The sequence below is a fragment of the Phytophthora infestans genome, genomic scaffold (genome assembly GCF_000142945.1).
Source record: "Phytophthora infestans T30-4 supercont1.2 genomic scaffold, whole genome shotgun sequence".
Taxonomy (NCBI): domain Eukaryota; phylum Oomycota; class Peronosporomycetes; order Peronosporales; family Peronosporaceae; genus Phytophthora; species Phytophthora infestans.
In genome coordinates, this window is record NW_003303757.1 from 2,371,130 (window position 1) to 2,384,063 (window position 12,934).

The following is a 12,934-nucleotide window of genomic DNA, read 5'->3' on the forward strand; positions in this document are numbered from 1 at the left end:
GCCCCAGATACACAGACACAACGACACTCCTATTGACGCACTTAAAGCACACAGGCATACACTCCCACAAGCACTCTCACACACCCAACACACACTCACACGCTCACACGTTACACACTTACATGCTTTGCTGTGGATAGAGAGATAGAATAGATGCGCACACTCCTATAATAGCCTCTCACACTCTCCCTTATGCTCATATTCTCAGCATCAACAACAGCAACGCGCGTCAGCGCACACAAGTGTTCATCTCTCTCTCTCTCTATCTCTCTCTCTCTGTGTCTCTCTCTCTACCTTTCACTCACACACACACACACAGGTGACGCATTCACTCAGTTTCTGTGCGCGCGCATTTCTCAATCCGTAAGACAAACTACTACCGCACCCTAGCTCAGGGTTACTCAATCTGCCTCAGCAGCCGCAGACTCACTCATTTATCACGGGCTTGGCGGCAGCCTCCCAGTAGCTATGCTGTTCTGCGGGGTCTGATAGGCACCTGCACTTGTGTCACTCAGTTTGTCAATTGGGTTATATTGACGAAGCAGCAACAGATACGAAGTCGCCGAGACACTTAAGCTCCTTAAAGACGACGCAGAGCAGCCGGTGGCGAGGGGGGGGGGTAATCAACGGCGAAGAGGTGATAAAACGTTTGATCCCGCTACACCACAATTGTATACACCATCAGTCGGCTCAGGCCGTTAACTAGCCGGTAATCAATACACAGACGTATATCCACTCCGTTCTTCTTAACGATGATTACCACCGGAGATGCCCACGGGGACGCTGAGAAACGGATGGTTTTGGCTTGCAGTAGACCCTTAATCAGATCCGATAGTTTTTCTCGGAACTGAGGCGCCACCTTCCTCACCCTCTGAGCGATCGGTTTCGCGTCACCGACATCGATGTCAAATTTGACTTCGCGTGCAGCTGGTGGTAATGCATTCCCCTTGCGAATCGGCAGATGTCGGCTTTCCCAGATCTTCTGACGTAGACGATCCACTTCAGTGGGTTCGTTCGCCCCTGCATCCACTTGGATATCATCAATCGTGGCCTCCTCTGTGGTCAGTGGTACCTCCGGGATCACCGCCATACCTTCTCCAAGATCCTCGGCGTGTAGATCCCCGCCTTCACGATAGCAGACTTGTTCATCTTCAGTCTTTGTCGGATCCACCCTTGGATCCAGGCACCGCGCTCTCCTTCGACCGTCATCCCTTCTGTCTTCGTGGGGTCGGGTATCCTGGTACTGGGGGAGCCACCTTTTGGATCGACTTGATCCTCTGGAGGGTTTACCCACGATGGTTCCTGTTTAGCTAGTGCGGCCACTCTCGACAAGGATCCAGACACTTTGCCCCACGAAAAGTTAGGATCCACTCTGGGGTCAGCGGGATCTGGCGGTCCGGCTTCAGCCCTCTGCAGTCCCTGGTCCACCGATCCTGCGTTATCTAAGGGCCGACTCTGGGGATCGTCCCCCGTCGTGGATCCAACCTCCATTGCTTGGATCTCAACCCGTCGATCTCTCTGCAGGATCTTTCGCGGAGTTGGATATGAAGGCCGATCCACCAAGGGGCCAGTTGGCTCCGCCGGGAGCTCCACCTCTCCGAGAGATTCGATCTCGGTAGTCGCCTCGTACGCCAGATTCTGCCATTCTCTGTAACGACGGGATCCCACTGACACATATCCAGGTCGCCTAGGGATACCGTCCTTCGCCAACCATCGTCCGATCTCTTCATAATGGTCCAGGAATAGTCTCTTGTCGCTGACGTTCGTGACCTGGAGGTATTGTGATCGACCTGGTCCCTGGATTACGGTAGGCACCCATTTCTCGCCCCGAGTGACCCACAGTTTCTCATGGTCCACCCACTTTAACCGATCTGGCAGTTCCCAGGTTTCCCCGGGCTCGATCCAGGTCGTCTTATCCGCCCTTATGATCCTCATCTTCGCCCCGTACGACGGTCGCCGTCCGCTGAGCTGGATCCGCATCTCGTCAGGGAAACAAAGTGTCCCATCCGCCAGATCCAACCTCACTCCGGCTGGTACCATGAAATCCATCCCGAGGATGGCGTCTTGACCAGCGAGATCTCCAGCCCAAATATCAAACCAGTACACCAGACAACCTGCCAACGTGATTTTGATCCGCGTTCTCCCGTTCGTACAGTATACGCCTTCACCAATCCCAACACAATCTTGGATCCGACTCCCATCCACTTGGCACCCAACCTTACGAGCAAAGGCGGTATCCAGTATAGACACCTCGGCACCACAATCTAGGAGTAGGATTGCTTTTTCATTGTTGATCTTGCCCCCTACCTTAGCTTGTCTGAACCACTTTCCTGGGGCATGGTACTTCCAGTATCCACGGGACTCCCCTGTTAGCAGATCCATGGATCCAACATCCTCAGATCCACGGGATCCAGTGACCTGACAGACCTTAGGTGGATCTGCAGTGACCTCACCCTTGGTAGGCTCAAACCATCGACCATGTTGGCGTTTCTCCCAATAACCACGTGCCTCCCCCCTTTGTAGATCCAAGGTTGAAGAGACTTCGGATCTGGCAAACTCATCCACTTGGCGCAAACTAGAAATCTTGGCAACTGACACTTCATGTAGATCACGTGTATTATCGACTGGATCTAGGGTCCTGCTACCTGGATCTAGCGATGTCTTGTTCACAAATGCATAAATGCAATACCTAGAACGCTCGGCTCGTACCGGATTCAAACCCGGCGAGCGTCCTAGTTTAACATCTTCTCGGTCACTTCTGGCAACATCCCTCTGTGCTTGGCTGGATCAAACCATTGGCGGATCTGGTTGTAGAATTCTTCCATCGGACACTTGCCGATGTCGTGAATCTCGCCACACCCGCGACACACGTAGAAGCAATGGTCCCCGGGATGACCTTTCTTGCCACACTTCTCACAGACCAGATGTTTCCAGCATCCAGATTCAGTGTGCTTCCGGGATCCGCACTGCGAACACCTGACCTGGGCTGTCCCGTCCATGAGATCTCGGGATCTGTACATCCCACGGTCCCCGGGTACGGTATCCCCCGGTCGAGAGTTGTCTCCGGTCGTCGCCGTTCGATCGTTGGATGCAGTGAGACAGACTCGACGGTAATCCTCTGGGTCGAAGTCCGAGCTGTCGGATCCTGATTCAGTTCCTGAGTCGGGCGCCGTGACTTCGTGAACACGTCGAGCTGGAGCCGTAGGCGTCGGAGCCTTTTTGCAATACTTGCCGGATCCGACCGCCGCCTTCTTCTGGCAGCCCGCAGCACTTCTTCGAGCTCATCTGCGTCTGGAAGACGTAACAGGGTCAGCCTGTCGGCCAGATCCACATCTCCCAACGTCTCGATGAAATGATCCACATGTTCCCGTAGTACCTCGGATCCCCCATCCTTGATCTTCAACTTGGCCCGTAGACCGGCCACATTTAGTCGATGTAGGTATTCTAGCGGGGATTCTTCCGATCTGCGGCGAGCGTGGTAGTATTGTCGTGCCACTGACACCCCCAATCCACAGTACTGGGTCTGGAAACTGCGCAGCAAATCCGGCCACTTGTTCCTGGTGGATCTGCCCAGCTGCCGATACCAGTTCCTGGCTGGCCCCGCTAGCAGATCCACAAAGGTCAAACACCTCTCAACATCCGACGCTTTGATCTCTCATGAGGGCCGACTTGACTTTGCTGATCCATGTTCTCGCTCGGTCCTCATCTTTGATCCTTGCCCGTGAACTCCTTCAGATCCGATATGGCTGAGATCCCGTACCCTTTGGATCATGGACGATCCACCTGCCCCGGCTGTGGCTGTTGCTACCACTGCTGACGAAGTGGATGGGCCATCCAGATCATCTGGGTTGAACTCATCATGGGAGTTGTCTCCCTCCACTGACTCCATCTCCACGTCTCGTGCTCCATATTCGTGGAGCACTTGCACTTGTGGCACGGGCGCTCTCATACCCTGTTCGGCCAGGAAACGACTCATCGCAGCTTCGAAGTGTCGCTGCAGGGTGCCCGAGGAAGTGTCGGAAGAGCCTGTGGCCGTCTGGTCCACTGGCGAGACCGGATCCGTGAGGCGATTACCTTGAGCCCGATCTGACGATAATCCCACTGGCTTCTTGCCGGATCTGGCTCGATCGTGGCGGATTGTGTCAGATCACGCGTAGGGCCTACTGGATCCCGAGCCTTCGCGCTCACAGGGACTTCCTGTCCTCGGCTCCTCGCCCGCGCTTCCAGCATGGATGCCCCGGAGGGTCCTAAAGTCATGCGTCGTGGTTCGGACGACGTGTCTGACTCATCCTCAGCGGCGGATTCGTAGTTCGAGGATGCAGCTTGGCTGACCCTCGGCGACGACACCGGATCCATAGTGCGCGACCTTTCTCCGGTGATGGACTTAACTCTGGCAAAGAGGTCCCGCGTCGCGGATACTATGAGATCCAGGTCTAGCTCGAAGATATCTTCTGCGTCGAACACACCAGCTACGATGCCTGACTCCGTAAGCAAACGTAATAGATCTTTGACTGCCACCAACTTGTTCGCCGTTTTCGTTGGTGCTCTCACCGGTTCCCTTGGATCTTCGATCTGTCGTGGATTCAGGATCTGCATGACAGGATCTTGATGCAGGAAGTCGCGTAAAGCTTGGTGTCGATAGACAAACTCGAGATCCTTGTCGGACCAGCTTGACCTGGATCCAGCTTGGTCTTCTTTTGACTCTGGAGCTTGCATCTTCTTCCGCGTAGTCTTACTCGTTCTCGTCTTCTTTCTCGTTTCTTCGACTAGCGGGGTTGGGCTTAGGTACGGTGTTGGCTTAACCGGTGAATCTGCAAATACATACCGTTTCACCTTCACTTTCCCTTGCTTTGTTAGCGGATCTTGACTTGCGTCATTATCCGCAGGGGTCCCCGAGGGGACCTGGGGAGGATAGAGAGGTTTCTCTTCTAGATCCGGATCCGGATCCACCTCCTTTCCGTCGACAGAGTTCCTCCCAAAACTCCATCGATCCGCGGATCTTGTTTCATTCAGCAGCGTCTTCGTCGATCCGACCTCCAACGACGCCTCTTCCCCTGGCTCAATCTTCACTTAAGCATCTTCTTGGAACTCACGGTGTAATCCCGAGTCACCAAAAGATCCGGGCACGCGCACCATTGTGGCGTAGCGGGATCAGCAAAATCTGCGAGATTGCTGGATCCAACTTACCAACTGCGCCCAGACACCGACTAACGGAGGGGGTCCCCCGATGATCCGTATTCTGCTGAACTTTCCTCACCTTGTGTACCCTTCGGTAGGGCAGGATCTTGCTCTCTCGGTAACTTCCGAAGAGTTCAAGTGGTGAAGCTTGAGTGTATTGGCGAGACGTGGGGATGAAGTGGGGCAGCAGTGGTAAAATCTTCACTCTGCGTCCGTGGATGGTTCCGAATCCTAAGCGAATATTCGAGCTTATGGATCCGGGGCCTAGATCGTGGATCTGGCCGTAGGGTTGCCTTGCGGGTGTGTTTTCTTGCCTTTGTAGTTCCTTTGCGTCGTACCTGCCGCCTCCTGTGACGGGATCTTGAGAGCTGAGAGCCTCTAGGGTGTAACCGACCAAGTAGTAAATTCGGTTAACCTGTCGGATCTGCACAAGTAAATGAAAAGCTCACTAGGTTGTAGGATCTGGCCAATGTATTATCCAGTTATCACTACCAACACTAGATTCGCAATTCCCAACCTTCTCCGAGCTCGTACGGCCAATGTAGTTCCGGTTCTTGAGGGCAGGAAGGCACTTGCGTGTTACTGTGAAAATAGAAGTCTGTATTGATCCTTAAGCCTATACCTGCCTCGATTTCTACCTTCTATGTCTTTCACTTGTTAAATCCCTTACCAGGCTCGGCTGCATGTCCCTTCTTTCCTTGACCCATCATCCCAGCTGTATTATCTTCAGATCCACCGGATCCATGGCGTAATCATTATGGTCACCCTATTATGGGTACACTCATCCGGATCCAGGTCGCTTGGATCCACTTCACTGTAAGTGTACACTCGTCGTGGATCTGAGCTCTCCAATCATCCAACATCATCTTGCAACCGTCTGTGATCTCCATGGTCCCACGAAAGTTCGAGATCCACTACCTCCATCACCCCTGTATCCCGGATCCAGGTCGTCCTATGCGAAATCCTCCCTCCTTGGATCCGAACTCGGAAGTATGGGATCCGGGACACCTCGCATTGGATCTTGACTTCTTGTTAGCCGTGGTTACTAGATCCACCTATAGATGGCACCTACCATCTTTCCTTCATAGGATCCACACTCGATCCACCCGTATATAGTATGTCCCATATCCATCTAAGTGAGTCCAGGTAAGGGTGGATCCGAGATAGGTCTTGGTGGATCTTGCCTTCCCGTACATCACTCATACCAGATCCACCGTCATTTCATACGGGGTGCTGCTCGTCATGGCTAATCCACCACAGGCAACTTGCATCCGTGCCAGACAATCCAAATCCTCTCTAATCACTTGAAATTGTCACTGATTCGGGATAGTGACCCCGCGTCAGGTCCATTCTCTTATTTCTGAGGAAGCACTTCACCACACTGAGATAGGAAAAAATCAAAAGACAAAAGAAAGCCACGGGCAAGACCAACGAGCCAAGACGCGGCTGTGCAGGGCTACTCGACGGCCGGGTCCAGCGTTAGCGACGTTTTTTGGGTCAAAGTAAACTTCTTGCCCATATACTCGGTCACCCGACACGCTTGCATGGCTAATCTTTTGTTTCCGTGTCCCGGCGCTACTGTGTCCACGAAGCCGCCCCACAACGTGCAGGAAAGCTCCTTGTTCGTAACATCGGAGACAACAATTTCCCGGCATCGCGACGGCCGACCCTGTATCGTGCGATCTTTTGGTGTACCAACCGTTTTTATCGTCGCAACCACGCTAACATACACCCCAACATCGAAGGTTAGGATCTGATCCAAAGTCTGCCATGGAAATGTTTCTTGGAGGCGGGGTATCTTGGTCACGTTCTCAGCACGCCACTTGAGCAATTATAGTGCCTCGGGTATATTGGGCCGGATCGCACACGAGGTGTTCATCACGGTCGTAATCTCCAAGCCATTTCGACGAGAGACGCGTGCGTCTTTGAAGGCACACACGTGACCTAGCCAAGAAGGAGACACGGTACGCGCGATGTCACGCCATATGATACATTTAACGTCCATATTGGTCGCATCAACGAGTGTTACACTGCGAAGGTTGCAGGACGAAAATTCCCGAGGATCATCCACGTGCATCGACCACCCCAACGACATCAACGAAAGAATTTGTAATTAGCGTTGCTAGTTGGTCGATAGGCCGAAAGCTAAAATTACTATGAGGGATGCTGCCGTCATCGTACTGGACCCGAATGATTGTGTCTTGGTCGAAATAGAGCTCAAAATATTGACCAGCGATGGCATATTTACGCTTTGCGCGGCGTATTTTAGCGCGAGCCACCGAGACGACAGAGCCACATAGCAATAGCGGCTCAAGTACACCCACGGCTGCGCCAAACGTAGTCGCACGGACTTCGTCGCCATTAGAATCGATTAGTCCAGCGCTAAAAACTTTTCCGCTGGTATCACCATTGTTTAACTATCGGATTGCGGTTTTGTGTTGGACACGGGTGCACAGAACCCAAGGTCCGCTTGTCGAGTCGTTTAGGTCTTTAATTATAGCTTCCTTGTCTACGATCTTTAAGACTTGCGGGGTTGTAGGGCCGCGGAAGTTGCGGTTACAACGGCTGTAGAATGAACACCTGCACCATTGGTATCGCCAGTCGCGACTGGAACTTGTTCAACCGCGGTCTTAGCATCCTGACTATTAATATCCCCAACTTCACCGATTTCGTCCTCCTCGGTCTTCGTCTCGCGCTCAATCGCAGCGACACCCATGACAACGCCAGGAGGTAGAAATACACGTTCTTTTAGCGGCGATCCAGCAGCTGCAGCGACGGTGACCATGGCTTCGGAAGAGGAAAAATTAGGAATGGAGAGCGACGACTAAGTTGGCAATCGATACAGGATAGATTGACAGGGGCAACCGGACCATGGAATAGGATTAACGAAACCATGGTCTTGACGACTATGACAGTGCACGTCGTCGTCATTTTGACGACGAGCGATCTGATGGACAATTAGAGCCAAGCACGTAATGACCCGTAATCCGAGATAATGAAGGGAAATACCAAGGAAAGCGATGCGAGGTCAGCACAGACGGGTCCCGACTCAAAATCGACAAAAAACAACAACAGAGCCGCAAGCGCAGCTCGCACCTAAGGAATGAAGCAAACAACGCTGTACCAGTTCTTCACTCCCGTTGACAGACAATACACCTCGCAGCAAACAACATGGTCAAGCGGGCAGCGGCGCGCGTACACGTATGTATCCGAAAACACAGGTGATCTGCAGTACAGCGAGTGGACTGCGAAAAGGTGTACGTGTAAGTTCCATTGCGGCAAAGGATGTACAAACCGCCACCGGCGCATAGAATGCAACACGCAAACATGCAGTCTTGAGGCTTGTGACAACCGCCCCTGGGCGAGTTAAAATGTCATCGCGGTAGCCGTAGCGATTAAAAGTTCACCATGGAAAGGCCTCGGGGCGTTTGCGGAAGAGCCGATCACCAGAGGGGTAGTCGTGAGAGAGTACGTTGGCGAGATAATCGACGACAACGAAAGGCAGATTCGCGAGCTGCATGTGCCGTCCGAATACACGATGGCGTATGGTTCCGGTTCGTACATCGACGCAACGCGTTTCGGAAACGAATCACGGTTTTTTAACCACAGCTGCGATCCGAACTACGCCTCCGAGGAATGGTCGGTAAACGGCGTGTACCGAATCGGGGTCGTGGCAAGAAGTGACATCAAAGCTGGCGACGAACTCACCATTGACTACGGATCCGGCTTTCGCCTTAGCAAGTTACAAGTGTTACAGCTGCTGCAAGAAACTATAAGAGAACATGTCAAATCGGTACAATAACGTTAGCAGTGTTGAGGACATAAACGCAATTAGTCGTAAGAAAAAAAAACTCCGCAGTCGCTTAGTTCGCGTCCACCTTTTTAAGCGTCAAGGTGATATATACATACCTCAACAGCAGATATTAAGCTTCCTTTCATCATAATGGCTCCGTTTAGCACAGAAAAAAAACGCGCTTTTTTGGGATGAGTTTTTTTGTAAAACAGCGCCCCGCTTTTCGGTAGTCGACTCTATTGTCATTACTAATGACAATAGAGTCGACTACTAAAAACGGGAACAAGTAAGTACTGTATAACATATGTCCATCCGGACACCACAACTTTCAATACAAACCAAAAAACCTCAGTAACTAAAATTGGCCATACAATTTGCAAATCATTCCCACCTAGCGTTACCTACGCATCTCCAGCTTCACCAATGCTGTTTTCGACGATATCATCGCTGTCGTCTACCGTATCTATGATCACATTCAGAGTCTCGAGACGTGCCACCACAGTACTATCTTCGCAAACACTCTAAAACCTCATCATCCCATCCATGACGCGCAGCGTATTGCTCTACGATCGCCATCTCAAACCGGCGCGGATAGTGGATCCGAAGCCATTCCACTATCTCAAGGTAGCCCGCACTGGCAGCAAGGTGGACGGCCGCTGACGAGCAGCCTTGACGAAGATGGTTGTGAAGATATACCAGCAATTCAAAGTGCCCGCTCGATGCGGCATTGTCCGTGGCCTGCTCGGTACAGCCGCTCGGATGGCGGCGATGTAGCCACTTCACAACACTAATGTGCCCATTCAAAGAAGCCCAATCGATTGCCAGCGTGGTGCACGTTCGCTGCGACTCTCACTAAGCCACTCCAGGATCCCCAGGTGCCCGTTACGCGCAGCCATATCCATAGCTCGCGTAGTGCATCCCTCTGACCGGTGGAGATGCAACCACTTTACTACGTGGAGATGCCCGTTTCCAGCCGCGAAATCCATGGCTGACGATGTACAGCTCGATACCCTCCCACCGTGCAAAAGCTTAATTAGATCTAAGTTGCCCCAAGAAGCACAAGTGTCCATGCAAACGCTCGTACAGCCCGCGAAGGCGAAAGAAAGAAATATTCGTAGCACAGCGGCATGTCTGAATCGAGCCGCAATGTCCAAAGCCGAATTGTCACGCGAAGGGAAAAAATAACAGAGTACCCACGCGACCATCTCTGGAGAGCCGCTACTAGCAGCAGCGTCAAGAAAATCTCCTGTCCAGGCACGGAGTACATGCCGGTAAAGCCATCGACAGACAACAACGTCACCTCCCCCGATAACCATTACCAATGCGTCGTTATCACACGCATCGGGCCGATGAGTAGATAAACAAACAACAACAGCGAGGTGGCCTGCCCGTGCCGCTAATCCAACTGCGGTCGCCGTGCATCCCTCGGATCTGTTGCGATGAAGCCACCGGACCGCGTGTAGATGGCCGTTGCGGGCAACAACGCCCATGTCTTCAACCGCGAAATCGCCATTGTTTCGATTTAACCACTCCAACACATCAACATTACCAATTTCCGCTGCATAATAAGCGGCTACAACCGTCAGGCGCGACGCCAAATCATGGAGAATGTGGAGGTGACCGCCCATAACAGCGCAATCGAACGCTCGCTGTGTCGGGACGTCTCCGAGCACGTCCGGAGCCCAGTTCACAATCGACACATTCCCTCTTTTGGCAGCGTTGGCAAGGACAAATGTGTTCCTGGGCTGGGCAACATGGTCACGAAGCCAGACCAAAGTGTCGAAGCGTTCAAACCGAGCTGCGCGAGACATTCCAGGACCACCCCAACAGGCAGGAACCCCTCTGTCGTATAGCCATTTCAAAATATCCGTCTGACCGCGCCCAGACGCGACCAAGATCGCCTCAGTGACCCGATGAACGGGAGGCGAGGGGGGGGTCTCGCTTCACCCACGACCGAAACACATCGCGACTAAGCGCTTCGCTACGGCACTATCATTGGCCCGGACGGCAGCCCCCAAGGCTCGGTTGAAGTCGTGAAGGCGGAGCAGGTGCGCCGTAATGGTGACAGGGGTTCTTCTCGCAACAAGGTCAACCATTCGGTTGTTTCCCGACTCCACCCCTATATGCAGACTCGCAGGTCCCGAAAGACCGATAAACACATCTATCAACGGAGCGACCGTCTCGGCAGCACGGGGCACAGCACAGCATCGCAACAAACCAACCATACAGAAAGCAAACACTCCATTCTCCACCCCTTTATGCAGACTCGCAGGTCCCGAAAGACCGATAAACACATCTATCAACGGAGCGACCGTCTCGGCAGCATGGGGCACAGCATCGCAACAAACCAACCATACAGAAAGCAAACACTCCATTCTCCGAGACACCAATTCAAATCTGACAAGTAAATGGAACCACGCGGTGATCAGAATCCACGCATCTTTGGTATTGCCGTACTCGGGCCAAATCGGACGAAAGCTTTGCCCAGTAGCATCTTTCACTTGGCAGTCAATGATGATTGATCGACTTTGACCGACATCGAATTCACCAGGTGGCTAAGAAACTTTAACAACAATATACCCACAAAGTACTTGAAAATTACTGAAGTCGAGGCACAAACGCGCCCAGCTAGCCATAAAAGGGTGCTGCCACATGAAGTCCTAGTTGATTATCCATTCTCCACCGCGTCGTGTCAATATTCGGTCGTAGTTTCAACATCCGGGATCTCCGGAATGCTTCCGACAAGGGACACGGGCGTCGGTGGCGTCGTACAGGGGTTCCGAAAATACTATTTTTATTAAATACTTTTGTATTCTAATCGAAAAATTATTTATTTTTAGATTTGCTTAGAAGGGCTGCAATATTTGTTGTGTGCTCTGTGTCACCAATAACCCTATTGCGAACCGGTCTCCTGAGACCGGTTCACAATCACTTCTTCGAATGGAGCACGTTCATCGATTGATGGCGCATCATCCTCCAACAATTTAGCATTTTTAGCTGGAGCAATACACTCACAGCCCATTGTCTTTTCTACTCAATACGATGCCTGCGAAGACCCCGTGGAGCTTTCCAAAGCCGCGTCGAAAGGCAGCTATCGCCCCGCCCAGAGCGCCAAAGAATGCCAAGAAGGCCAAGACGTCGAAGAAGATGGTCCGCACGCACCCGTTCACGTCGAAGCAAGTGTCATCTTTCTATTTTACGGCTGTACTCGACGATGACGAAGAGCCTACTGCAGTATACAAGTGTCGCTGTGGTGTCCAGCGCCGAATGGAGCCTAACACTGGCTACACAAACCTACTTGGCCACGTCTTCATGTGGCACACAAACTTCGTTGCGGACATGACAAGCGCCAGCTCAAATACGGAATACGGAAACGTTAGTTGGGTTCGTCGATGACAAGACTCACAAAGTCTTCTCTTGGATTGACGTTGTGCTCTCGTGCAATCTGCCCTTCTCGTTCTGTGAGCCAGACGCGGCAACTACGTAAGGATTGGGAGCCTTTCGACGGACAGCCTCGTGAAATACATGTGCCTACTAGTCCGTGAAGTTGAAACTGTGATCGCTGGTATTCTGCCAAAGTCGTTTGGCATCATTTTTGACGGGTGGACCTTCCGTTCAGAGCATTACGTCGCAGTCTTTGCATCCTTTCGCCACGATGGCAAGTGCAGAACATTTTGGTCGCAATGGCGCCACTTGTCGACGATGAGGTCAGCGACCACACAGCTCGCAGTCACGTTAAGTTTCTGGACACAATTCTCTCTTACTATGGCCGGAGCAAAGCCAATATTGTCTACATTATCGGAGATAATTGCTCCGTGAACGGTGCTGTTGCCGATCTGCTGCAGGTTTCGATGGTGGGCTGTGCCAGCCATCGTCTGAGCCTGGCGGTAAACTTGCTCTTCTCTGGCGACGATGAGCTGATCACTAAGATCCAGAAGTTGATGTACAAGGTGAAGAATTCGC

General features: G+C 52.3%; 1 protein-coding gene across 1 annotated transcript; it reads left to right on the top strand.

Moving 5' to 3' along the window:
- Positions 1-8,281: 8,281 nt before the first annotated feature.
- Positions 8,282-10,332, top strand: PITG_01519 (uncharacterized protein; the record flags this gene model as incomplete). The annotated part of the gene is made up of 4 exons (XM_002908129.1): positions 8,282-8,435; positions 8,595-8,971; positions 9,671-9,716; positions 10,160-10,332. The coding sequence occupies 4 exons, from the start codon at positions 8,282-8,284 to the stop codon at positions 10,330-10,332; spliced, it is 750 nt and encodes a 249-aa protein (XP_002908175.1).
- Positions 10,333-12,934: the final 2,602 nt, after the last annotated feature.